This window comes from Anabas testudineus, chromosome 14 (assembly GCF_900324465.2).
Source record: "Anabas testudineus chromosome 14, fAnaTes1.2, whole genome shotgun sequence".
Taxonomy (NCBI): Eukaryota; Metazoa; Chordata; class Actinopteri; order Anabantiformes; family Anabantidae; genus Anabas; species Anabas testudineus.
This window is the reverse complement of record NC_046623.1, coordinates 10,402,798-10,429,116: the sequence shown is the minus strand read 5'-3', so window position 1 is coordinate 10,429,116 and position 26,319 is coordinate 10,402,798. Positions and strand designations below refer to the sequence as shown.

The 26,319-nt window shown below is 40.4% G+C and overlaps 4 protein-coding genes across 5 annotated transcripts; 2 read left to right on the top strand and 2 right to left on the bottom strand.

Moving 5' to 3' along the window:
* Positions 1–106: 106 nt before the first annotated feature.
* On the bottom strand, positions 107–5,377 carry LOC113169121 (thrombospondin type-1 domain-containing protein 1). The gene is made up of 8 exons (XM_026370283.1): positions 5,238–5,377; positions 4,472–4,585; positions 3,675–4,069; positions 2,926–3,586; positions 2,247–2,408; positions 1,734–2,154; positions 1,107–1,638; positions 107–1,002 (listed from the first exon to the last, which is right to left on the bottom strand). Exons 2-8 carry the CDS (start codon positions 4,521–4,523, stop codon positions 340–342), a joined length of 2,886 nt encoding a protein of 961 aa, XP_026226068.1. The 5' UTR covers positions 4,524–4,585; positions 5,238–5,377; the 3' UTR covers positions 107–339.
* Positions 5,378–6,850: 1,473 nt separating this feature from the next.
* On the bottom strand, positions 6,851–12,368 carry vps36 (vacuolar protein sorting 36 homolog). Its single transcript, XM_026369857.1, has 14 exons — positions 12,206–12,368; positions 11,008–11,076; positions 10,794–10,864; positions 10,313–10,427; positions 10,090–10,179; positions 9,599–9,685; positions 9,132–9,164; positions 8,885–8,962; positions 8,594–8,728; positions 8,407–8,472; positions 8,189–8,253; positions 7,720–7,804; positions 7,477–7,553; positions 6,851–7,355 (listed from the first exon to the last, which is right to left on the bottom strand). Exons 1-14 carry the CDS (start codon positions 12,299–12,301, stop codon positions 7,274–7,276), a joined length of 1,149 nt encoding a protein of 382 aa, XP_026225642.1. The 5' UTR covers positions 12,302–12,368; the 3' UTR covers positions 6,851–7,273.
* Positions 12,369–12,608: 240 nt separating this feature from the next.
* On the top strand, positions 12,609–21,061 carry proser1 (proline and serine rich 1). 2 transcript variants are annotated; one of them, XM_026372338.1, is made up of 12 exons: positions 12,609–13,251; positions 13,326–13,391; positions 14,587–14,655; positions 14,860–14,954; positions 15,084–15,177; positions 15,276–15,386; positions 15,563–15,664; positions 16,029–16,107; positions 16,447–16,539; positions 17,431–18,796; positions 19,725–19,869; positions 19,959–21,061. In XM_026372338.1, the coding sequence occupies exons 1-12, from the start codon at positions 13,207–13,209 to the stop codon at positions 20,082–20,084; spliced, it is 2,391 nt and encodes a 796-aa protein (XP_026228123.1). In that variant the 5' UTR covers positions 12,609–13,206; the 3' UTR covers positions 20,085–21,061. The 2 variants fall into 2 exon arrangements, with proteins under 2 accessions (XP_026228123.1, XP_026228124.1); XM_026372339.1 differs by lacking the exon at positions 16,447–16,539.
* Positions 21,062–22,018: 957 nt separating this feature from the next.
* stoml3b (stomatin (EPB72)-like 3b) lies at positions 22,019–25,914 on the top strand. Its single transcript, XM_026370778.1, has 7 exons — positions 22,019–22,167; positions 23,476–23,579; positions 23,674–23,746; positions 24,382–24,464; positions 24,572–24,775; positions 24,929–25,063; positions 25,260–25,914. The coding sequence occupies exons 1-7, from the start codon at positions 22,104–22,106 to the stop codon at positions 25,446–25,448; spliced, it is 852 nt and encodes a 283-aa protein (XP_026226563.1). The 5' UTR covers positions 22,019–22,103; the 3' UTR covers positions 25,449–25,914.
* Positions 25,915–26,319: the final 405 nt, after the last annotated feature.

Genomic DNA, 26,319 nt, shown 5'->3' with positions numbered 1-26,319 from the left:
TACAAGGTCAGAATTAATAGGACTCACTGTGGTAAATGCTGCACTATTGGTTAACACAGAAAGAAAACTACTGCCAAAATGCTTTGAAAAGACAACTTAAAAAAACTTTTAATAAGATAATAAGACATAACATCAAACACAATAGAAAAACATTTTTAAAATAACAAATTAAATATATTATTTTTATTCCATTCACATCCATAAAAAACTGTAACATAAAATACACTCTTTACTGATATGTAGATAGTGATTGAAGCCATATATGTTGCAGAAAGGCTTAGGTAAGGGATGGGGGTAAAAATAAAATCTAAATGATAATGTTCTACAAACATGTGTCATCTACTCTTCCTCCCCTACATATGATGAGGACAGATCTAAATCCAACATCCTCTGTTCGGCCTCAGTCAGCCTATAGGATGAGCCACCACTTCTGCTGTAGTCTCCAGACATCGGCAGAGAGTGGCAGCGACCTTTCCTCTTCTCCAAGGACGAGACGCTAAAGGTGGAGCTGCGCTGGCGCCCCTTGACCCCGGGGCGAGCCTGAGCCTCCTTTAATTTCCGTGCCAGCATGTTCCTCTGGATAGGTGATGGGCCACGACGGTTCCAGTTCTGCTCAGCCCGCTCTGCTCGATCCACACTGAGTTGGTGTAGTCCAATAGAACTGGCAGGTCCTGTGCCTGGCCCCCCTATCCCTGACATTCCCCCACCACCTCTGCCTTCTGGCACATCACTCTTTTGCCTTTCCCCATTTATACTGAGTTCTGCATTAGCATGTTTCCCAGATTCTGAAATGCTACTAGTGTTGTTTCCTGTGCATTTGAGTTCAGTGTTGTGAGGAGGAACTGCTGAGTCTATCCACGGCCTCCCCTGTTCATTTCTCTGGGGTCTGGCCTTGATCCACTCTGTGGGCCCATGCTCTGGAATTGGGTAAGAGAGGTACGGCTGCCTCTCCCATCCTCCTTTGGCCCAACAACTTCCATCAGGAAGGGTCCGAGATCCCACCTGCAAAGTACGATTTATGATCTTAATTAATAACCTAAGTCCAAAGACTGCTTGAATATGACATTGAATAAATACTTCTAAATAATTAAAGCTGGTCTGCTGACCTGGGTCATGCTCCTTTCTCTGAACTGTGCAGAAGATCGAGGCTGAGGTTTGGTATCATTAAAACTGGAGGTCCGGCGGAAATTTGGGTTTTTTTGATAATAGTTTCCCATCCCTGAATCTCCCCCTCCTCTCAGACCTGCTAACGTGCTCCTCTCTACCATCTCGACCCAGTCGGCAGTGCGATCACGCCATTTTGAGCTACCCCCACTTGCATGACCAGAAACAGGAGGACCTAAAACCAGCTCCACCCTGGGACTTAGTCTGTCTGGTGTGACCCTGAAAGTCTGTGTTTGTGGCTCAGAAAAGGGAGCTGCAATTTGAAATTGGTTGTGGTTGGTATCATTGTGGGGTTCCACGGGGAAGGCAGAATGAACAAATCCAGTTGGTGTAGGAACAGGGGAGCTGGTGGGTGAAACAGATGTCTCTACCAGGGTATCATGGACAGGACTTGAAGAAACATGGTACAGCTGCGTGGCCTCCTTTAACCCTTTCTTCTTCATCTCTTTCAACTGCTGCTGAGCCAACCGGTACCTAAAGAAACAGCGATATTTCATTTTCAAGACTAGAGAGTAAAGAGAGACAGACTAACCTTGACAATATGTGTCATGTATATATTTTAAACATACCCAAATATTGGTGGCACAATCTTCTGACCTGTGGGAGACAACCTTTCTGGGTCTTGTGAGAGAGGTATCACCATTGTCTGTGAGAGAGGCTGACTGTCCAGGGGAGGTCTGTCCATCTGGGCCACACCTGCACCCACGCCACCTAGTGGGCCATGGGTCTCAGAAACGCTGGGTCTTTGAAGGCTCTGCCCACAAATGGAGGCCTCATCGGAGAGCTTGCGTCCCCCAGGGGAATGCATGGAGCCTCTGTGGACAGAGCTGCATGGAGGGTTCTGGCAAATCTTTCTCCACACAGCCACTACAACGGTAGCCAGAATCACAGCCAGACACAGGGAGATACCTGCCACTACGACCATGTTACCACCTAGGGGTGCAACTCTGACAGGGACAGAGGGAAGGGATGGAGAAAGGGTGGGCAACACTGGAGGGAGGAAAAGAAGACGGTTACTAATATGTAAATATTACAGAGACAGAAAAGGATAGAAGGAGAAAAAAGTGATAAGAGGTACTGACCGACACAGTCCTCCAGGGAGCAGAGGGACTGCTCCTTTACCATGCCAGTGCAATGCATCCCTCCCACACCTGAGGGCAGCAAACACTCACGCACTCGTTCCCTCACCCCCTCTCCACAGCTCACACTGCACGTGGTCCATGGCTGCCAGGGCCCCCAGGTGTCTGCAGAGGAACAAATGACCAAATCAAAAAAGCTGCAGATAAATGCATTCATGTACAAATCTCACATGAGGTGGGTTGGTAATTTGCCAAGATACTCAAATGATAACACAAATTGAGGCCTCTATGCTTTTTTATCCGAATGATCAGAAGCAAAGAGTTGTCCTAGTGACAGTTTTATATAAAGCTGAGACTATTTCGATTAAATATGAAGTAAATAAAATGTTAACACAGTCATTTGTTTCTTATGTTAGCATAAAACAGGCAGAAAAAACATCATGATTGACAGCTATTTATGACTGCATCCTACAAATTCCTGAGGGAAAAACATTTAACTGTTCCACCACTGAATCTTATTTATCTGGGACAATCTGGATGAACCCTCTTCTCCTCAAATTCATGTCTTACTGAATAAATCCCTTTACCCCTGAGCCACTGCGCTTAATGACAAGCTGAAGTAAAGTGTAAATATATTCATAGTAGCTGCCAAATGGGAATGTGTCAACCTATAAAATCTCACCTGCACTCCTGTGAACCACCAAACAGGTCTGTGCTGGACTGGGGGAGCGACTGAAGTTGAAAACAAAGCGAAAGCAGTACTTATTTCTTCCTGGGTAAAACACAGAGCAATTGAATTCTGTCTCATTCTCTCCCTGTGTCAGCCAGTTGTAGGCTAGCGGTGGGGAGGAGGGCTCCTCTGGACCAAAGCCCATCAGTGCCGTTCCACCTGCTCCTGCCGCAGAGGAACCCGCAGTCCCTTTTCCGTCACCTGCGTCCTTATACAGCAGTACCTTCCCATTCACGTGAGCACATGGTGGGCTCATCAGTTTGACAGTCATCGTGCCTCGACAGCCACTCTTGTAAATGTTGGCGTTTTCTACAAGCAGCTTATAGGAGAAGATACGGGACAGGTAAAGAGGTCCAGAGCTCTTCACCTCCTGTGTTGTATGAGGAGACAGCAGAGCTACTCGAATAAAGTCTCTTTCTGTGAAGGGAAAGGCGCAGGGAAGCTCTATACTCTGGGAGCGGAGGGGTTTGATTGGGTGTTGTGTGCGGGCTCGGACCTTGTCAATGCTATTACGTCCAATTTGGTTGAACTCCATGTAGCTGACTTCTAAGAAGAGATCCGACTCAAGCTTGCTGGAGCAAGCCTGAAAATATTCACTAGTAGATATCCCAACCTGGAGAGAGGCGAGAGAAGAGGTGTATGAGAGTCTTTCTGTAGCACAATAAATCAGCTTAGGTTGCAGAGTGTGAGAGTTGACTTGCCTGAAAAGATTGTGAGTGATTTCCGGCCCTATCCACAGAAATGTGAAAGGTGGGCCACTGCACCTGCAGTTCTGAACTCCACCATCGGTCAGTGCGCACCACACTGCTGTCATCCGTGCCATTAGCATGAGAAACAGCAGTGGTGCTGGTCTGCCTCAGCAGGAACCGGAAAGTTCCCGCATACAGGAAGCAAGAACAGTTGAACTCCACCCTGCCGGCCGATTGGTTGTTAGGGAGGGTCCTGGTCAGAAGGGTGGTGTTGGTTTCCATGTTGACCAGAGACAGGCTTGTGTTGCGGATGGTGCCGATATCAGATTTTTTGCTGAAGTCCACAAATACACTAGCATTGCTAAGGGCAATGTGGTAGGAGGGCCAGATACTGAGCCCTGCAAAAGCTACAGGAAAGGATGAACAGAAGAGAGACAAAGAAAAAAAATCTGAATCTAAACACTATGAGCTGCTCTTTTATTTTGAGTTTTGATTTGACTTTCCAGGGGCAGTTATAAACAATTAGTTGTTAATTGCTTAGCATCACATGTGAGTACATTAGGACAGTATCGGGATGTTATTTTAAGAGCTGTGGTCTGTGTTAGTGTGCAAATCCCACCGTGCAAACCTCATGTGCAACAAAACAGAAAGGTTGTGGGAAGAGGAAGCTGACCCTACTCTAATTCCTGCCATCCGTCATCGTTAAAATTAGAGCACATGGTAGCACACAGGGTGCAAGCTGACCTGAACCTGCCAGATTTTTAAACATGGACTTTAGTTATTGAGCTGATTGGCTAGGTGACACTCACCATATCCCATGAGCACCAGCACAAAGGGCAGCAGTGAGATGGCCCGTGTCATTCCGATGTCTGTGCCTCTGTTTTCTCTTACACCACATGACCGTCCTCTTCCACCACTGACCTCTACAAATCAGAGCCAAATTGCAGAATAAACAAATGATCCCACAAGAGGAGGCAGGAGACGACCACTGGCGTGGTCGGTGTCACAAGACAGGAGAAGGCGCAGGAGATGTTCTGCACTCGGCTAAGAAAAACAGGAAGGCTGCAGCATGAAGCCGTGACCATGAGCTTTCTGGATTTACAGTGGCGTCTTCCTCTTCCTTCCATCTTCACAATGAGCTTGGAGAGTTGCCGTCATCACACAAGCGTAGGAGCCACAGGGAGGGCTTTGTCCACAACAAATATTTTCACTGATGGTTTTAGTCTATGCACTTTTTATATTTTTGAGTTTTTGTTGTCTCTTTACAAACACAATGGATTACTAACTGTCTCAGAAACACACATGCATGATAGTTTATAGACTGATAATACTTTTACTACACAGTTAACTTTGCACAAACCATGGACATAAAGTGAAGATAAAGTGAACTCTCAGCCTTATTGATAACTTGCTCCTCAGATGTACCTGCGCTTATAGCCATCATGAGGCTGAATATTTACATACACTACATGTCACTTTAACCCACAGTGGTCAGATCTATACTCTCCTTTGGGGCACAGTAGTTGCAGCCTTCACTGCGCTGTATGGTTGGATAATAAAAGCCGTTGTACTCACATTTCTTGATGACGAGGCGCAGCATCATTCCTCTGCACTTTTCCCAACAGAACCACCTTAATAATAATCACACATTTCTCCCGGCTGATCAACTTCACTCACACTCAGCGACACACAAGCCCCACGAAGGCGCGCATCAGTGCTCGGAGCGCGTCAGAGAGATCCGCTGCTCGCGGGCGCGTCACTGTGCGCGGACGCACTGTGGCGCACGCTTTAAATTGGTTATAGCCAATGTTGATGATCATATTTAAGAAATATATGTGTATACATATAAATGACGTTTTAAGAGGCTCCACTGTGCATTTAAAAAAAAAGAGAAATAACATGCAAATCAATGACTCAGTGATTTTGGAAGTCTTACATTTCATGTTGTACTGAATCTTAGAGTACAGCACGGACCGGTTCTGACACATGCAGGTTTATTTGTGCAACGTGAAGTTTCAAAAGTGCATTACAGGCTATAGCTCAATCGAAACAGGCTACTCTTTTCCTCTCCGGACAGGTAATGTATTGCACTATTCAATATGAAGCACCTGGACCACAAAAGACTTGAACACAGGTTTCTGCAGACAGTGACTATATAGACAAATATGTGAGACTCAGCGGATTGCTCTAATGTTTACTGCTTCAAGTGGCAGCCACACATAAATCATTCTATATGTAATGGGGGCGATTTAAAAAGAAACTTGTGATATATTGTTAAGATATTAAAAGGAAAGTGTATTGTATGCCATGCAAAAACGGTCAACTATTCATCTCACTGACTACCATGCCCCACATAAAATAACTGAAAAGTCATTCTTGTAAAATCCACTGATGAAAACAAACATTATTGAAAATTGAATAGAAAACACTGAGTCTTTTATCATGCGGATTAACTTAAAATGCACCATTGAGTAAACCAGTCCATCTCAGCATGTAAGGACAAGTACCATTTTATATAAAGATTATAATTCAGAGCTCTGCATCCCTTATTATTTTGATCAGACCTGTCTGAATTCAGCACTCCCTGAACCGGTGGAGATAATATACTATCAATGAATAAACCACATGGCAGAGTAATGTAATCAGCTCAGCAGACCTACATTTTCCCACCAGAGAGAGACCAGCAGAAAACAGGAAACTTCTCTAGAGATGAAACACTGTTAACTCAGCTCACTTCACAATGGGAACAAAGAAAGTTTCTATCCTGTGTGCAAAAAGCCCTACAGGGGCACAGAGAGTTAAAAATACAAGTGGTGCCAACGCTTCCAGCAAATATAACATTTAGACATGACGCTACTGAAACCAGGTGAGATTTAAGAACATTTCCACATATTTATTACTTTGTATGATATTATGTGAATAGATATGGTTAAATGCAGATTACAAGCACATATTTTCAAAGCTTTAGTGTGCCAGTCAATAAGGTCTTCACCCTCCAGTTTGTCTTTCGAAACAGATACAACTGGAATGTCTGTAACACAACCTCCGCATTGATGGGGTTAGTTACCTGAAGAATGACATTTGGAAATGTGCCCTGTATTTTATCTGCTGTGAACCAAACTGACATTTTACAGGTATCTTGTTTTTTTCTTGCATGTGTGCTAGGGAACCATAATTAGACCCAAATATAAGTTAGTGAAAATACTTTATTTTGATAGACAAGACTGTAGGACCAAAATAAAATGAAAGATGAAACAATTTAGAGTTATTGAAACTTTACTAAAACATCAACCAATCAGCAGTGATGAGGTTTTCATGAGACAACACTACGTCTTACATTGTCACTTGACAAGCACTCCAGTAGGCAGAACATGTACATGATTTGAATAGTTTTAGGTTTCTGCTCAATAACTTAATAACTGGCTTAACTTTATGGATAAATTCTTGCTCTCAGGCAGAAGCTAGTAAAGGATTTACAGAAGTTTAGGAAATTCAGCACTCTCCTACTACTGTATATATTAATATACAACCAGTACACGTAGAGCTCAAAAGTTTGTTTTAAAGAATCAGCCTATGAAAAGAGACAGCACCACAATGACTGCAGACAGGTATTAAAAGAGGTTTGGGTAGAATCTCAAACCCTCAACAGAGTCATCTCTACACAGGTGGCCCATCTTCTCAGCCAGCAACAACCTAGACCATGAGGAGTGAAGAGCACACAAAAGAAGATGAAACTTTTCTGACAAAGTGTCTGTTTGAATACCAAATACAAATCTACAGTTTTTATGTCTTTTATTCTTATAATCTGACATACCGTTCTTTAGACAGAAGTACTGACAGACCAAGAAGTTTTGCAAACTCCTCTGCCGTCAAGGAGCCTTTGTCTGACACCTGTGGAAGAGGAAGATGAATAATAAAGAAAAATAAGAGATAAGACGTCCAAGTCTCAGCTTGTATTTATGTCACAGATATATTGTAAACCAGAGGGTATATAACAAGCAGTTTAACTATTTTAGATTATGCCTTTTTTTTATATAATGTATTGCTAAAAGCTTACATTGTCCAGTGCTGAGGCTATCATTTCCTCTTCGCTGTGAGACTGCAGCTGGACCACCATTACACCACTGTCAAATATACGCAGCCTAAGGACAACAAGAAAGATGAAGGAAAGAGTCTGTGGGTGTGTGAGAGGATCAGTATTCCAGTCAATAGCTTCATGCTGAGGTTATACTGTATTTTATTAAGCTAAAAGAGAGTTAGCAAAAGGACAGCAACTAGTGTGGGGACTCTAAGGCCAGTGTGGTTGGGGAACAGCCTAGAGTTTCTTCTGAAACCTTAAGAAGTGACAGGAAATGACAGCCACAGAGGGCTGGACACAACTTCCAACAACAGGAAGCCAAGCAGGAAGAGCCTGGCCGGTGAAGCAGGCGCCCACCCTGCCCTATATTCTTTTAAAGGTCTAGACAAATGAATGTAGGCAATGTTGTAATCAATACAACAGAAAGTCAAACAATACTCAGTCTCACCTCAATGGTAACTTCAATGACTCAAACATCTTGCATGCATTTACCAAATCTTCTGGAGATAAAAGCTGCAGAATGAGGAAAAAAAGTTACTTGAGTATCTGAGAGGCCACCTAGTACATCTGTGAGTGACATGACTAAACACAACGGTGTCATATTATTGATTCAACCAGAATGAACATGCAGGCACATGCTCACTTAAGTACAATCTATTAAATTACCTCCATCCCTCTAGCACGGTTGACAAGACAGTACACTTCAGTCAGAGCCATCATCCCCCCACGTTCCTGAGAGAGAAGGGACAGGTAGAAAGAGAACAATAAGAATCACATAGACATTAAATTTGGAAAGAAGGGGACGACTGAAATTAGCCTGTGTAGAAAAGGACGCACATACATATTTACTAACCTCTAAAGGGGCCTGTAGCATATCTCCCAGTTGCTTAGCTAGCTGCATATGGTAATGTGTGCCTGATCCATGCGTTTCCCTGGTAACAGGGTTAGCAATACCCATGCTCAGTAGATAGGACTTAAACCGAATTGTCTATAAAGCAAAACATAACTGTTAAAAAGCAGAAAACCACTGCAAAATTGTGTGTTTTTGATGATAAAGACATGTCTGCATTAGGCCTCACATTAAACGTCCATGTGTATAATAGTCCAGTGAGGTTTTGCCTGATTATGCTGATAAAGTTCCTACCTCATCTTCTGTTATATCTCCTTGTTTCTCTTTGATCTTGTTGGCTATAGATCTGGACAGCTCCACCATCTCTTTGGCCTGTTAGATAGAGGAGACAATCATTCAGTCAATCCCACTTCATAAGAGTGCACTGTATATCATACATCATAAAAAAGGATTTCAAAGACTTTAAAAAAGCTAATTATTATGCTACAATTCAACAACTACAGGAAACTGTAGCAAACATACAAAGTAAAATATTCTTTACCTTTACCATCAGCTTACTGAGATCCTCAAATGCCTGAAAAAAGGAGACTAAATGGATAATAGAGCTAAAAAATGTTCACAATTAAAAAAGCCACAAAACTTCATGGTTACAGATACAACATTAATATCATTCCACAGAATCCCCATCGCTCCTCCAGCTGATGATAAAACTAAACATTCTCCACAGTCCTCAGTTCACCATTTGTTTCAATATTGTACCTTTTATGAAGATAAATATATTATTTGGATTTAATTACTTTATGTTTATGACACACATACACTAGGTCCAACACTGGTTTTGTATAAACACATATTCATTGTTGTCTAATGACTGTCATAGTGGCTGTCGTCAGCTTAAATTCATGTCAGTTAAATTCCAATGGTGACAAGATTAATTATCGAAACGTGTAAAACTAAACCAGTTCAGCTTGGAGCTTTGAGGAGCTTTGAATTTCTTCTTTCTAGTACCTCAGAAATGTTTTTGTCAGTTTCTTTCCTCTTTTCCTCTATCTTCCTCTCAATGCCAACAATCCCCACTGCACGTGTTCTTCCTGCCTACGGGACCACGAAGGAAAGAAAAACACAAGAGTTAGTCACAGACACTACAGAAGAAGGAAAGACAAACATTGAGGAGGGAACAAATTGTGGTCAAATGCTGTTAGAGAGCCTACACAAAGAGCTTTACTTGAATCTCAAAAGCAGAGTCCCACTAGTGTGGGACACTAAACTTAATTGGATTCATACTGAGATGTAAGAAATATTCAAAAATAGTCAGAAGCACTGACTACTTCAACTGTAAAATATGGACAACAGTGCCATCCTGTGGGATATACACACTTTAAACAGACATGGTGAGGACACAAATCACACAACATTCTTTATCTGAATGTTAAAAAAATGCAGGAATTTAAGACAAAAGAATGAAAGCTGTTATAGTTAAATGATGTGCAGTAACTAACCTGAGAGCCAGTTCCTGTGGGGATAGGTTGGGAAACTGGTGTATTCTCCCACCTTTTCTGAGTCATCTCCTCTGTCAGCCTCCTGTAAAACTGAAAGTGAACACCACCATGTCATTTCCGGGATACGATGAATCAAAAGAAAAGTCTATTTATAAAAGTTTATTGTAAGGTAATCAGCGAGATAAAAATGAAAACAAAGAGCTGCTTGTTTGAGTGAGAATACCTCAATCTGCCCATGTTCTTTGAAGGACAGCTTGATGTAAGAGTACTTGCTCTGTTGGTAGGGACCTGGCTCCTTGTTGGCAGGGGCTGGATGCAGGTGGATGACTATTTTGGCACTGTTGAATGAGACATATCAGTAGTTAATTTAGCATTTTCTTCTTCTTGTGTCAGAACTGAAGGGTCATTCTCAACTACTTCTACTGCTTTTTCCAGAGCTTTCCACATGACACAATGAAGACCTACTGAAGTTGATGATTGATATATGAATGTAATTGTTGGTTGCAGGAACAATGTAATTATGTAAATGTATACATATGTACTAACACAATTAAGGTCTTAGATTTAAATAGAGTCCCTTTCTGTGCCACCTTCAGTGGCACATTTTGAAGTCCATGTAGATCCAAATTGTGTAATAAAACAAGGCCATTGTTCTTTTTATCTAGTTGATAATGAGTCTACATCACAAAATCACTGACACTCACCTTTTTCCTATTCCTGCAGCCTGCTCCTCAAAGAAGATGATATGTGACAGAGGTATGGCTATGCAGCATTCCTAAAAAAAGAGAGGCATACAGCAGTCATAATAGGTCAGCATACAAAATGCTGAGAGGCAAGCATGCGAATAATAGCACTGCTTCTCACACAGTCAGCACAGCATGTACTGCATATTGAAGTCATTTTTACTGGAGGACTCACATGATTTTTTATGTCCCTCCAGATCAAGCGGTGGGTGCTCAACAAGGCAACACCAATATCCAGTTTAGCCTGTCACAATGTCAGACATAATGTTATTATTTGCTTATATTAAGTCACTTTTAATGTTGTAATCACTTCATATTTAACTAGTAAACCCACAATAATCTACCTCACCTTGTCCAGCACCTTATTATACCGTCAATATCACAGTATTAATCAAATACACTGCCCCTCCAAAATAAAGTCACACACTCTTATATTTAGTTGGACCACATTTAGCTTTGATTACAGCATGCATTGAATACTGTGCCATTGCAGAAGCAATGTTGTGAATGCTGTGACATTTATTCCGATCTTGTATTGATGACGGGAAAGTTGGACAGCTGCACAAAGTCTTCATCAGCACATCCCAAAGATTCTCAATGGGGTTAAGGTCTGGACTCTGTTGTAGTCAATCCATGTGTGAAAATGATGTGTCATGCTTCCTGAACCACTCTTTCACAATCTGAGCCCGAAGAATCCTGGCATTGTCATCTTGGAATATGTCCATGCCATCAGGAAAGAAAAAATCCCCTGATTTAACTAACTGGGTCATTCAGTATTTTCAGGTAGTCAGCTGACCTCATTCTTTAAGAACATAACACTGCTGAACCTAGACCAACTGCAGCAACCCCAGATCATAGCACTGCCCCCACAGGCTTGTACAGTAGACACTAGACATGATGGGTGCATAACTTTATCCACCTCTTTTTTTTACCCTGATGCACCCATCACTCTGGAACAGGGTGAATCTGGACTCATCAGACCACATGACCTTCTGCCAATAGACAGTTCTTAAACAAGTTTTAGTAGTTAGCATAAATCTCCTTAGATGTTTTCTTTGCCAACAATTTGAACTTTCTGAAACAGATGAACATCTTTTTCACAACCACTGGATGTGTCTTCCGACATGGTTGTTAAACGAATTAGAAGCTACTCACTGCATCAGTTAGGATTAAATAACTTGTTGTCAGCTGTAAAATAATAATCCATACAGTAATTATCCAATGGGAGGCTCTTCCCTATTTGCTTAGTTAAATCAAGGTGGTGACTTTTTTGCACGGACAGTGTATCTTATTAACATTGTGGCATATATATATATAGTTTTAGCTGTTGTGTTATTGTCAGGCCACAAATGTATAAGGAAACAAAACTATACCTTATCATCCCCGTCATACAGTCGCACACCTCGCTGCTGTATTACTAAAGTTTCATTTATTTCTAACAGTCCACTTGACCAAGAAAATCGGTCCATTTTTACAGATACAAGAACAATTTGTTTCCTATTCTATCCGCTGCCGAAGCTCATTTTATGTTTACTTCCTGTGCACTGTCCAAAATTTGCCTGACACTGCCTGAAGATAAACACTAAAGCAAAACTATTAAATAATATATATCTATCAAGTCCATTAAATAAATTATCAAATGAATTATACATTAACACTGTGTGCTTAGAAAATAAACTTAACCAGTCGTAAATTTGTTATTCTACACAATTTCCTACACGATGTTTTTTTTTATGATAAGCCACCTAAGAGGGGTCCTTTCGGTGTTGACGTTACTAGCGCCAGCTGTCAGTGGAAGCTAGCAAGGCTGCTATCTTTGCTAGCGCGTGATTTCAAGATTTTTAAAAAATGAATTTTTCCATGTTTCAGTCTCCGTTCTAGCTATTGCCAAAATTAGACTTAAACGTGCATGAATGAAAAGACGTGCAGATGTTTTATTCTCTTATTGTAATGTCGTTTTGCTGAGCGGTGCTCAGTCCTGAGGTAGCTGTAGCTAGCTAGCTTGTTGTTAGCCGCGGACAAATCTGGTACAGACAGGTTCTCCGCTGCACATTCAGAGTGTTTGGAAGTCATTGTTCACCGGCGGTAAAGTTGTATCATAAAGAAGTGTAGCGTTTAAGACCATGCAGCTTTATTTAGGAGCCGATCGTGTGCTGCGAATTTACATTGCTCTAAATTATGTTTTCGCAACACAATGCATTTAAATCAGTGATGTTGGGTCAGTCATATAGTAGTAAAACCTAAATTTATTTGAATGAAATTAATCTTAAATTCATCTTAAACTTATCCGCTGTATTACAAAAAGGGGATTTATCAAGTGGTTACAATTAACTGTTTACTGCCAAAGAGAGAGCGTTTCTTTAAATCATCAAACATGGATAAGAAATCATTTGATATCGTCTTGGATGAGATAAAAAAGGTAAGGAGTGAACAATCCCAAATGATCCGTCTGATTTAAGTGTCAGTGTTCGTAACTTTTAATTCTGTTTTCAGTGCGTCCTGACCGATCAGCGCATCAAAGCTATAGAGCAGGTGCACGGATATTTCTCCAGTGAGCAGGTACCTGTCCAAACAGCATCACTGTCATGTTTACTCTTTTTATTATATGCTTGTAAATGAATCGCTCACTAAAGTTTCATTACCGTTTTTTTTTTATGAAAGGCAAAATTGTTTTCTAAATATTAGTTATCATTTGAAACAAATACACTTTGTACTAATGCCAGATTATTATAGGCCTCATTTATCTAAATATTCATTTCAAAAGCATCTGCTTCCGGCTGCAATTCTCTTGTCTACACTGGCAAGAAAAGGTATGTGAACCTTTTAGGATTTCTTGGTTTTCTGCATTAATTTGGCTTGAAATGTGGTCTGATCTTCATCTTAATATATTATTATTAAATACTATGCACCTAAAATAATAACACCAAAATATTCAGATTTTTCATGTATTTATTGAGAACAACTATAAAATCCTCATATTGATAGTGGGAAGCATGTGAACCCTTGGAAAGCAGCAATAACCCTAACCCTTTTAGTTAGCGCTGTGTGTTCTTTCCAAATAGGTCAATAGGCGTGCAGTTATGTTTTTTTCAGGAAGTATCAACTTCCTTTGTAGTGTCCTGTCATAGACACCCTTCACCCTCCAGACTCATGAACACAGATGCCAGCAATTCCAGTGATGCCTTTAAATCTTTGGCTGTCACTTTAACTCGTTTCTTTACCTTATTATTAGTGTTTCAGCTTTATGTAAAACAATTCTCCATTGTTGATCCTCTGAGAGTTCCTTTTGGCAAGGCATAGCTCACACAAGTGTATTCTTCTTGTGCAGAGCAAACTTAAGGGGCTCTAGTCAACACCTCCAAACTAATTTACTTAACATGCTAACACCTGACTCCAATTAGCTTTTTGGAGATCATTATTCAAAGGGTTCACTTTTTTTTTCCACTCGCACTTTGGTTTTTTTTTTTTGTTGTTCTCAATAAATAATAATAATTTTTTGTGTGTGTTATTGTTATTATATTTGTTAATACTCTTGATGTAGAAGAAGATCAGAATACATTTCATTACAAATTAAAGCCATGAAATTCCAAAAAGTTTCACATACTTTTTTTTGCCACTGTATGCATTATAATATATTCATTAACTATGATCATGAAAACAATTATATTTGTAAAATTTGTTTTCAACAGACTTTATATCAGGTCTTCTAAAGCAGTTATGGTAACAGTTGTAACATTCGTTCAAACATTTTCAGGTGATGGAGATACTGAAGTATTTCTCATGGGCAGAGCCACAGATCAAAGCAGTTAAAGCTCTGCAGCATGTGAGTAGAAGATGTTTCAGATTTTAGGGCACCACAATTTGTTTACATGAGTACATGAATCTATTATGTTATGTCAAAAATAGATTTGTGTAAAAACTGCAAAGCCAAGATGTAACTAGAGGTATTCTTTTGCCACCTCTTTCTGTTGCTGACATGTTTTATGTTTGGAAAAGTTTAATGTGTTTCTTATTCCGTTACCTATAGAAAATGGTTGCCATCCCTACAACCAAAGTTGCAAATATCCTGAATTGCTTCACCTTCTCTAAGGACAGACTGATTGTTCTTGAGCTCATAGCTTTGTGAGTAAACTTGAAAAAACAAACAAATTGAAACTCCCTAAACTGATATTAAAATAAGTAGAATTTTCTATTGTGATATTAGCTTGTTTGGTCCTTAAGTAGTTATTTAAGTTTTCTCTTCTCATACAGGAATATTTCAGATGCTCAAAATTACCGTCCCGTGGAGGATCTGTTTCGCATACACTTGTCAGAGAAAAAGCGTGCTCGCAGGATACTGGAGCAGGTGCGTCTCCGTCAAGGTCATTTAACAGCCATTGACAGCCTTTTTCATGCTCACACACCTAAACTGTTCCTAAAATAATGCCACATCTCTTTCAATAGGTGTGTAAGGTTGGCTGCAAGGCTCCTGTAGCCATGATCTCCTCTTGTGGTATGATACCAGGAAATCCATACCCTAAAGGGAGACCCAGCCTGGTCAACGGCACATTTCCGGTAAGCATGTGTAATGTGTGTCTGTAAGGTACCCTGTAGTTTTTTGAATTAATGTGAGTCTTAATACTCTTTGTAGACAAAGTGCTTAAAGGGTAAAATCTTAATAAAATGCACATTTTTCCCGATGCTCAAAATAACCTTGACCATTAAAATGTGTATCTCGTTCATGATCACAGGGAATACCTCCATTGAAAAAAGAAGGAGAAAAAAAAGATGATTCTTCGAATAATATGGAGGGGAAAGGAATTGCTTCCCGGATTATTGGACCATTCAAACCTGTAAGCACTAGAATAGGAATCACTTGAATGGAATGATGTAACCTTACCTAACCCTAACCCATGTACCTGAGTGATGAGGCCTCACATGACTCATAACTTTACTTATACACAATAAAAACCTGTTATGTTATTCAAGCTAATGATAGAGGCTACTGTGAGAGTGCTAAATGGACTTGTTTGAAGGCTGTGTGAAAGAGGGGCTAAGGACCAAAATGTATAATGAAAAACGTAATACACTATAAAAAAGAACATTAAAAGTTCACATTTGATTATAGAAGATGGAAAATTACTTTACACACAGCATTTTCTGTGGTATGAAAGAAGACTTGGTATTGTGCTTTTACGCCTTGTTTTCGCTTTATAGTTTCCTTCGACTTACAACCCTCATCGGCCTGTGCCCTACCCTATACCACCGTGTCGACCTCATGCTACTATTGCACCAAGTAAGAAAGAACTCACTTATACACATGTCCCTACTTTTTCCTATGTTGATTAATACACAAGGCTGTATACACAATATGTCAGTGAGCAAATATAAGATATACAAAGACATTTGACAAATTAATGCTATACTAAATAAAAAATGCTGCATTGAGAGGTTTGAAGTTATAGTTAGATATGTCTGTGTGTCTATAGACACATACGTTCATACACACAACGCAGCCAACCACTAAGTCTCACCCATTCCCACATGTGAGACTTAGCTCTGTGTTCTGTGTTTGAATGCATTTGTCTGTATGAATGTGTGGTAGACACTGTTAATATTTGCAACTACTACTCAGGTGCGTACAACAACGCAGGCCTTGTTTCTGTGGGAGGGGTTATAACAGCCAGTGTGCCCCCTCCTCCCTACAACTCTACCCACAAAGTAGCAGGTATGATTTGTTGGAAGCGAGTGTGTGTGACAGCAAATAGGCACTCCCTCAAGCTTGCTGCCTAACTACCTGGCATGCTGCTTACCTGCGCTTCTCGAGTTTAACAGGTGAAGAATGTGCTTCTTACTTCTGTTTGAGTACACTGAGTGACCAGAAAAATACAATCTCCTGTGAACCTTAATGCAGTATATTTCATATAATTATTTTTGTTTTGTTTCTGCTACATATGTGTACTGTAGATTGAAGGAGAAAAAAAAATTACCTTTGTATATATAGTGCCCACAGAACATCATACTCTTGTCAAAAACAAAACAATATTTTTTGCAATGTTGTTTATTGCGGCACATCTTGCAGATGTTTCTGTTTTCTGGTCAGTCAGTGCAGATGTTTGTTTTGGCGATGTGTCAGGATGGATCTTGGTTTGCCTGGACTAGGAACAGCTTCAAACTAATGTCATTAATCTTTTTCTTTCTCTGATCATGCTTTGTTGGCATTTAACATGCATCGCTTGGGATAACTTATTTTTTTTATGCAGGGTCTTGTCAGTTTTCACAATTGAAAGTATCAGATATCTCCTAATTGACAAATGCCTAAAAGCCAGAGATACAGATAAAAACAGAGTAAGATGTGACAAAAATAAAATTCGAGGTTAGCCGACCAAAGGTAAAAAGAAGACGTATTTCAATTTAAAATGGAATATCTGTGTTAATACATAGGCAGGGAAGCTATCTGTCTATTCCTCCTTTTTTATATTCTGTATTATTCTACAATAGGTTTCTGCTCTTTAAGTTTATTCTAGAATGAAAATACTGATGAGCACTGTTTTTTTTTTCTTTTCTCTTTTAATATTTGAGTTTATCTTTTTCACCAACTCTGATCTCCTTCTCCTAGGTTATGCCAAACCAGGCAATCCACAGAACACCACACCTGGAGTCAACAGTGGCCCCCTCCTCATTCCTCATGGGTCCACGCCTTCTACCCCTGTCCCGCCCCAGGCTTCTCCCACACAGCCACCTCCCACAACTCCTATCACACCAGTCTTCCCTGGCATGGTGCCCTCTCACAACCCCAATGCTCCCTCTCCTGCCCCAGCTCCATCCCCGTCTGTTATCAAAGCGGGGCCACAGACCCCCAGTGATCATGCTCCACCCACACCCTCATCTGTCATTAAAGCCCACACCCCCTCAGGCACACCTTGTGGAACTCCTGTCCCCGGAAGTGGGAGCTTCACTTCATCTCCCTTCCATGTCATTTCCCGACCGGGTACCCCTGCCACCTCTCGTGGTGGCCCAGAACCACTACCTCAGGTGAACTCCATGGGCTCAACTCAGCAGAAGGTTTTTTCCCATTCCACAGACCACCAGTCAGGACTCACTTTTCCAGGCATACACCCACAAACAGGTAACCCCTCTGGTTCAGTGATCCGAAGTTACACTCCCTCTGGACCACCTTCTCTGACTCCTGGATCATCAACTCCAGTAATTCCAAGTTGTTCCACCCCAGGCCCCAGTCCCAAACCCTCCCCTGCTCATTCAGCACAGACTCAGGCTGCCATGGCTTTGGCCCTTAACAGACACTCTGGCAGTAGCAGCAGTGGCAGTAACAGCCCTGTGCCTTCTGCTTTTAAGGGCACCTCTCGCTCTGGCACCCCGTCTGTTAGCTCTCTTGTGGTACAAGGTTCTGCACAGGCACAGGCTGCCCTGGCACGTTCCTTGGGTCTGCCACATCCCTCAGCCTCTCCGCAAGTGTCTCTCCCTAGCCCTGTTGCTATCACCAGCCTCCAAGCTCTGTCCTCCAGCCCAGCACCCTCTCATTATCCCGGCCTGTCCCCTTTTTCCACACTTACTTCCCCGCTCCCTCCTTCCTCCATCCAATCATCTATGCCTGCAGTGCCTCCCACTACCAACATTTCTAACCCCCCGCCAACCTCTATCTACCCAGGCTTGGCTCCTAGTGCTACCCCTAGTGCTGCCTCCCCTTTCGGTCTAGGCCTCACAGCTGCCCCTTCTATATTCCCAGGCATTCCGCCTGGCCCTAGCCCCACTGCCTTCCCAGGACTTAGTGTGTCAGGGGGCCATGGTGCTGGGAGCCCTGTATTGTCTTCATTCATGGGACTGCCAGGTGCTTCTCCATCTTCAGTAGCATCAGTGGCACCACTTCAGGCTGCAGCAGCAGCAGCAGCAGCAGCTGGGGTTCCATCATCGTCACCAGTCTTACCAGGCTTTGCATCTGCTTTCAGCTCCAATTTCCAGCCTGGGTATGTCACACACAATTTATGGCCACATTATTTAGCATCAAAAGATGTATATTCAATTCAATTCAATTCAATTTTATTTGTATAGCGCTTTTTACAATTGACATTGTCGCAAAGCAGCTTTACACAACCAAAGAACAGTACATGAACAGTGAATGTGTATGAATCATAATAATCAGTCAGATTTAGCCAAAAGGTTAATTTTCATTTGCTTAACTAGCTGATGTTTTTTCAACTTGACTGTACTGTACAATACAGCTAACCGTATCATACAACAGTATCATAAATCGTAATGGATTTTTCCATTTTTGCTTTATGTGGTAAGTGGAAACACCACTTATAAAGTACGAAGTCCACTTGTACTCCTATACTGGAGTGTCAGGCTAAGACTTTGCTGGGCGTTGACAGCCATATAATAAGCATGTTATCTTCTCAGTGTTCCAGTGTTATAAGCACAAGCTTTACCTTTTGTTGACATTTCATGTACTCAAGCAACAGGCAGTGTCCTTTGTGCTAGTTTTTACATGATCCAGCAAATGGTACTTAGGTTTATAGATGGGGAGTGGAAAATAGTACAGTAAAAATGACATACAATCACATGAAAGCATGAGATATGACATACCAAAACTATAACGTTATACTATGCTATTATTTTGCTGCTACTGATTAGATAAAATAGTTGATAGAATTAATAGAATTGTTTTGCTTGCCTTGTTCCTCACTTGTAAACCGCTTTGGATAAAAGCGTCTGCCAAATGAGTAAATGTAAATGTAAATAAAAGAAGAGATATACACGTTCATACAAATATTTGCATATTCTCATGGCATATGAACACATTGTGGTCAGTTACACTGTAAATGCATTGGCTTTTCTATCATAACATAAATTATACTACTAATAGCTCTGTAGTAATTGTGGTTTGTGCTACAGGTTGAGCAGTGGGCTCCAGCCTCCAGGAAGCAGTGGGTTCCCCAGCTTGCTGTCCTTCCCTGGGGTACCAGGTTTCTCTCCCTCTGCCTCTCCTGCTACCCTTGGTGGCCTCCACAACCCAACCATGCAGTCTGCCCTGCTGCAGGTAGACACACACACCGTTATCTGGCATGTGTTTGAATGTCAGCTTGATAAAGTCTTACTGCTACAACGTGTTTCTTTGTCTTGTTCCAGGCTCACCCCACGTCTGCTTTGGAGAGCTTTCCTCCTCAAACCAACAGCTTCACCAACTACCCTCCAGGCCCTGGAAACCCCTTCCCCCTCCAACCCGGTCTGCACCCCCAGTTGGGTTGGCAGTGAAACCCACAGTACACTTTAACACATTGAATAGACTTGAATGCTGACCCTTATCATACTCTGCCCTGTCCTTCAGCAGTTGACATGGTTTATGGTTTGAACCCTACAGAGCACGGCCCAACAGATGGGGAGATTAATTACTGTGTTAACTACAGTATGTTACAGACAGAAAGGCTTACTACTGTGAGCAATACTAACATGAAAACAGTGAAATAGTGTACTGAGAAAAGGGCATATATGTATTTGTTATATTATTCACTGTGAACATTTGTACATATGAGTTGTCAGTTGTTTTAGGTTTTTTTTAAGTAGACTGTGACAGGTTTTAATGACTTGGCTGTTTTTAATCAAGTTTATCATTGTTAATTAGTCAATTATGAATTGTAGAAAAAATGACAAATGTACATGACATCATGTAATGAATGAACTGTAGCCTCATAGAGTATTTCATGTGACCCGCTTACAATAATGATCTCTTGTCCTAAATTAAATATTGTATTATGACATGAACTATTTTTCTTTTTCGATGGTATACTGAATCATATTTTAAATCCATGTGCTGTGTCAAGGGTGTTGTACACAAAATGCATTTGGCAGCTCTGCTCTGTTATTTTCAGTACAGTCAGAAGTGATACACATTTGGGTTCAGTAAGTTGTATTGACAGATGTGACACTGCAGTACTTTTACTATAGTATTTGACCCAGACAATACTGTAAGCTGTCGTTTCTGAGAAAAATCTAATGTTGATTCATAATGACTGTATTCTTCAGTAATGCTTTGCAATATGGTAAAAAAATCATTACTCTTTAATTACTGTACAACTCAGTAGTAATCAAGCTTACAGGAGTTCACTCAGTGACAGTTACTTTATTGTTTGAGAGTAATAGACATTTTGTTTGTTACACTGTCTTTTGTCTGTTTTACCCTTTTTTGTATTTGCATGTTTTATTATTTCGTCAGTAAACTGCTGATTGCTTTAGCCATTGTTGTCTTTCTATGCAGTGACATCGCTCTGAAACAAGCCTCTAAAATTATTTAACTGAAGTGGACAAAATTAAGACTGTTGTAGAAAACGACTGAAGTTAATGAATGTGGTATAGAGACACTTCCATGCAAAATATGATGGATAAAGACTCAAATTACAACTTAAAAAAGGAAGAGATAATTGAATCTGTACTGAAGGCTAATGTTACCAAATGTTTTCATTGAGATCCCTGTTCCTTCTCAATCAACTATTATTTTTTTTCCAGCTCTCAGTATTAGTTTTACAGCCTTACTTACTCACGTCTGTGCTATTTGTCACGACCATCTGTAATATTGCTCAACACAGTCATTTGTAAATTAGTAATGAGACTTCACAGATTTCACAATATATTTGGTTATCTGCTTAACCAAACCTATTACACATTTACTCTTTTTTAATGTAGTTTACCTTCATAACACAACTATTTCCTGGGTGAATCCATACCTTACAATATAGTATAATGTAAACTATACTCATCTGTCAACAAATGATAAGCTCATTAAGTCAGACTTTTGAATAGTTCCTTGTTATAATAGAAAGTGAAATGAGAGAAGATTCAACATTGAAGTTGTAGAAATACAGAAAATGGGAGGGGAATGATATTCCCTTTTTAAAGACACTGTTGTGTAATCTCTTGGTGACAGTTTGAATAGTGTAAAAGCTCTGTTATCTTTCACTAAGACTTAATCAATAGATTTAATATTATTGTATATTATACTGTTTATTACAGTATTGTAGACTGGTTTCTTTTATATGGTTTATAGTCAGAACGTGCATTTTATAAACTCATTGCACTGTGTTTACAGATTCTGAGATTATCAGGTGACGATTATACTTTATTGACGATCAACTCATCGTCAGAGCCACACCTTCCCTTACCTTCTCAGGGCTACATTATATTGCAGCATTACAGCTTTAAAAGGCTGGGTGACTCCTCCTTATTAGATGAACTTCAGCAAACTCTCAACACACTACCCCTCTCATAGCTGACCAGCATATGGAAATGGAGGACCAAATGGAGAGCCAGAAAAGAAGAGGAATGAGCAAAGAAGACTTAATTTGTAAGTGAAACTACATTTCCTCGTTAACCTTTGAGCTGTTAAGTGATATTGTGTTTAATAAATAAGAAATTACTGAAGCCAGATGACTGAAAGCTTAGATCAACAAAGGAAGGAATATGTTCCATGTTGAATTTCCATAAAGGTATCAGTTATGTGAGTAAGACTATATTATGTTCATTTTATTATATAAGTACTGTAGGATATCACCTGGAGGTGGAAAACAGCTACAGAGACGAGAGCATAGTACTATTGTCAACTCTATCGTCATAGAGACACTAATCACACATCGCTGCGATCCAGAGTCCCAAGGCATGTGACTGGGAGTGTGTGTGCGTATTTATGCAGTGAAGTCCAATGACCAAGGAGAAGGTGCCATGTTATGATGACACACAGGGAAGTTTGGCTGTGTCCTTAATTTGGTTGTTGATAAGGGCTCATTATCATTCAAAATTATAGGGGATTTGTTTCACAAGTCTTTGTTACCAACCTGTTTGACTGGAATATGACCTATAAAACTGTTTACACATCATTTGCATGTATTTACTTTCATTGAGGCCTTTGTTAGAGAAAATAGACCAAGAAGCCGATGATCACTCTGACTGAGCTCCAGAGATCCTGTCCCGTCTATATACAGGATTTCTGGAGCTGAATCAGGGAAAGTGAGAATTATGGAGGCTCTTGGGAACTCTCAGTGGAGCAGAAAGGTTTTGTAGCCATCCACAGATCTGTTCTTTGCAATAATCCAGTCTCTCTCTCTCTCTCTCTCTCTCTCTCTCTCTCTCTCTATATATATATATATAAAATTGTTACAATTGTTTTCATATGGTCTTGATCCATATTCACATGACACTTACCAGTAACTATTGTAAATCATGTGAAACAGTGAATGTTGATTGTGTAATTATTCAATTTTACAATGTATAGCAATAGTGACATTTCCTTTTGCTAAACAACAGGAAATGTGGTTTCTGTGGTTTGACATAGATAGAGATCTATTTAGAACAATGTGAGAAAGGAAGCAAACAAACAGGCAGGATAAAGAAAGTTATGATGCAGGTGTTAACCATAAAGTAAAATGTCAATGTGAAAAGTAAAAGCTTTGCTGGGAAACATGTAGAGATAAAAAAAAAAAACTACTACTTTATCTTTCTGAACTTTACACTTGATAAAATGTTCCTCGTTCATATCAAATATCGTTTCCTCTTCATGTAATCCTGTTTAAGTCTTCCTCTCTGTTTCATATTTCTGTCGGAGGTTTCACAATATGTCAAAATCTCTAACTATCCATTGTTGTCTGTCTCGCTTCAGCTGAGCGGACAGGGTCTTTGGGGTGCGTTGGCTGGTTCATTGTCATACTTTCTGGCATCTTCACAATTTGCCTCTTCCCCATCACCGTTTGGTTTTGTCTGAAGGTGAGTAAACTCAGGAGATCTGTCAAAGGATGGGAATCATTATTTCATGCCGATGGTTTGAGCATGTGCTGTCTTCTTTCTGATGCTACTGTAGATTGTCCAGGAGTATGAGCGTGCTGTCATCTTCAGACTGGGCCGCATCACAGACAGGAAAGCAAAAGGACCAGGTAGGTCCAGACTGTAAATACTTCAGTTGCACATTTTTTGTCCTGCAGGCTCATTTTGATATTATTACCCTGAGGTCACAACTTACTACTACTAGTTTAAGTAGGTTTCATCTCTATAGAAAGAACTGTTTGTGTCATAGTTCTTTTAACACATTTTATTGCCAATAGTTTCATCAGTCCAAAACTCATTTTTGTATGTTTTTGTGAGCTGCATTGTGGACTTGCAAGTCTGTTCTCTGAAGCTAACCAGTTGTTTCCAACTTGTGGCATATTCTCTGAGGTTATGGTCGCGAAGCAGTCTCTTGATAGATGACAGGAAAGTTTTTACACCTACCTCCTGATGTCTTGACTCTCTGTGCAGTGTGCAAAAAGGGGTTTTTCTTCATCATGTTTTTTAGTAACCACAGGCTTACCGTTCATTTTGCCAAACTACCTTTGATGCACGTCTACCAGTATTTTCCAGCCAATATTTTGTTTCGCTTCCGATCCCTTCTTTACTGCTTATACTTACAGACAACTTCACCTTAATCTAAACTTCATCCCTCAACTCTAAGTCAGCTCTGAGCAGATTGATGTACTGTAAATTTGTCTTTAAAAAAAACTAACAATAAATGTTTTTCCTGTTTTGGACACAGGAATTTTCTTTATTTTGCCATGCACTGATTCCTTTGTGAAAGTGGATCTTCGAACTGTTTCCTTTGACATCCCACCACAAGAGGTAGGGTTGGCACCATGATCATCGCAAAACTATCATTACTGTTTATTCATCAGTTCTGATCTTTGGGCACACATGCACACTCAAACTATCATGTATTTCTACCGTAGATCCTGACCAAAGACTCGGTTACAGTTTCTGTAGATGGAGTGGTGTACTTCCGGGTCAATGATCCCATAGCCTCTGTGGCCAATGTAAGCAATGCCGACTTTGCCACACGTTTGCTGGCACAAACCACACTCAGAAATGTCCTGGGGACCAAGAACCTGGCTGAGGTCTTGTCTGATCGTGAAGGAATCGCTCACAGCATGCAGGTATAGAATGAAAAGCCAAAACTAGAACATATTGCACACTTCTAGGTTGATGGTACACTAATCTTTTTCAAATGAACCACATTTGCAACACCAGCTCACCTCTGTGACACTGTGCAGCTACAGGTATGAGTGCCGTCTCTCTGTCTTTTTCAGTCCAACTTGGATGATGCCACAGACAACTGGGGCATCAAAGTGGAGCGTGTGGAGATTAAAGATGTGAAGCTGCCAGTTCAGCTGCAGAGAGCCATGGCTGCTGAAGCAGAGGCTGCACGAGAAGCTAGAGCCAAGGTCAGGACATGTAACATGTTGTAACATAAAGTACATGCATAGTGTCATATAGTTTCATGTAATGCAAAGACCCAAGCACAGAGTAATCATTCAGTCAGTGAAAGAGAAAAGGTGCATTATTTCAGATGTTTACCATTATAATACGTTACATTGTGCTGTCCTAATTCCTAATCTCACTGTGTTCATCAATGTGTAGGTGATTGCAGCAGAGGGTGAGATGAATGCATCTCGTGCCCTGAAGGAGGCGTCTCTCGTGATAGCGGAGTCTCCGTCCGCCCTGCAGCTTCGCTACCTGCAGACTCTCAACACCATTGCAGCAGAGAAGAACTCCACCATCATCTTCCCGCTGCCCATGGACGTCATGTCTCACTTCATGCGGAAGTAAAGTAATTCCTCAGTGATAACCATAGTTTGATGCATGTCACTGTCAGTATCGCTGGCAAAAAAGGGGTTATATTCCTGGGGTACGCTGTAAAATAAACTGTGAGAATGCAAGATAATACTGTTGTCAAATGTTTGACATTCATCAGTGAAACACCTTTATGGTATACTGCAGTATACTGTTTAGTCAAGCTGTGATCATATGATTTGGATTAAGTTTGCAGTAGAGAGTTTAGTTTTCATACATTTGACATTTTTTTATGTAACTGGTATCATATTGTGTCTAATTTGTGATATTATATAATACAATGTTAAATATTATATTAAATATATGTTTCCAACTATGTGTTGAAGTTTGACTCTGAGTCATACTTAAAATGACACATTAACATCCGATGACTTTTACTGAATTTTTTAATACTGTATTCTCCCAAAAAAGTACAAATAAAATCAGCAACATATTGTGTATACATTACATGTTGATCTCCTTCTTCTTCTTCTACGCCTCCTATGCTACAGTTACATTTTGACCATCACAAATGCAAAGAGGCAAAAAAGGGAGAACGAGAAACAGCAAAGACAGAGAAAACATGCCTCTATTACTTTGTTGGTGCACTAAGACACAACTAATGTTATAAATGTATTTACATTCAAACATACAATCAGCTCCAGAACATATTCAGTAGATTTTGTCTTTGGACCAAGTCCACACAGGGTAAATGTACTGTATAGCTTACCTCCACAAATTAGAAATTCTAGTGTTGAGAGCCATGGAAACATTTGCTACAATAACATTTAAATAGCAACATGGATGTTTCAACCCTAGTGATCAAATTAAATTACCCATGTTTTTTTGTGGGGAGACCCAACCAAGT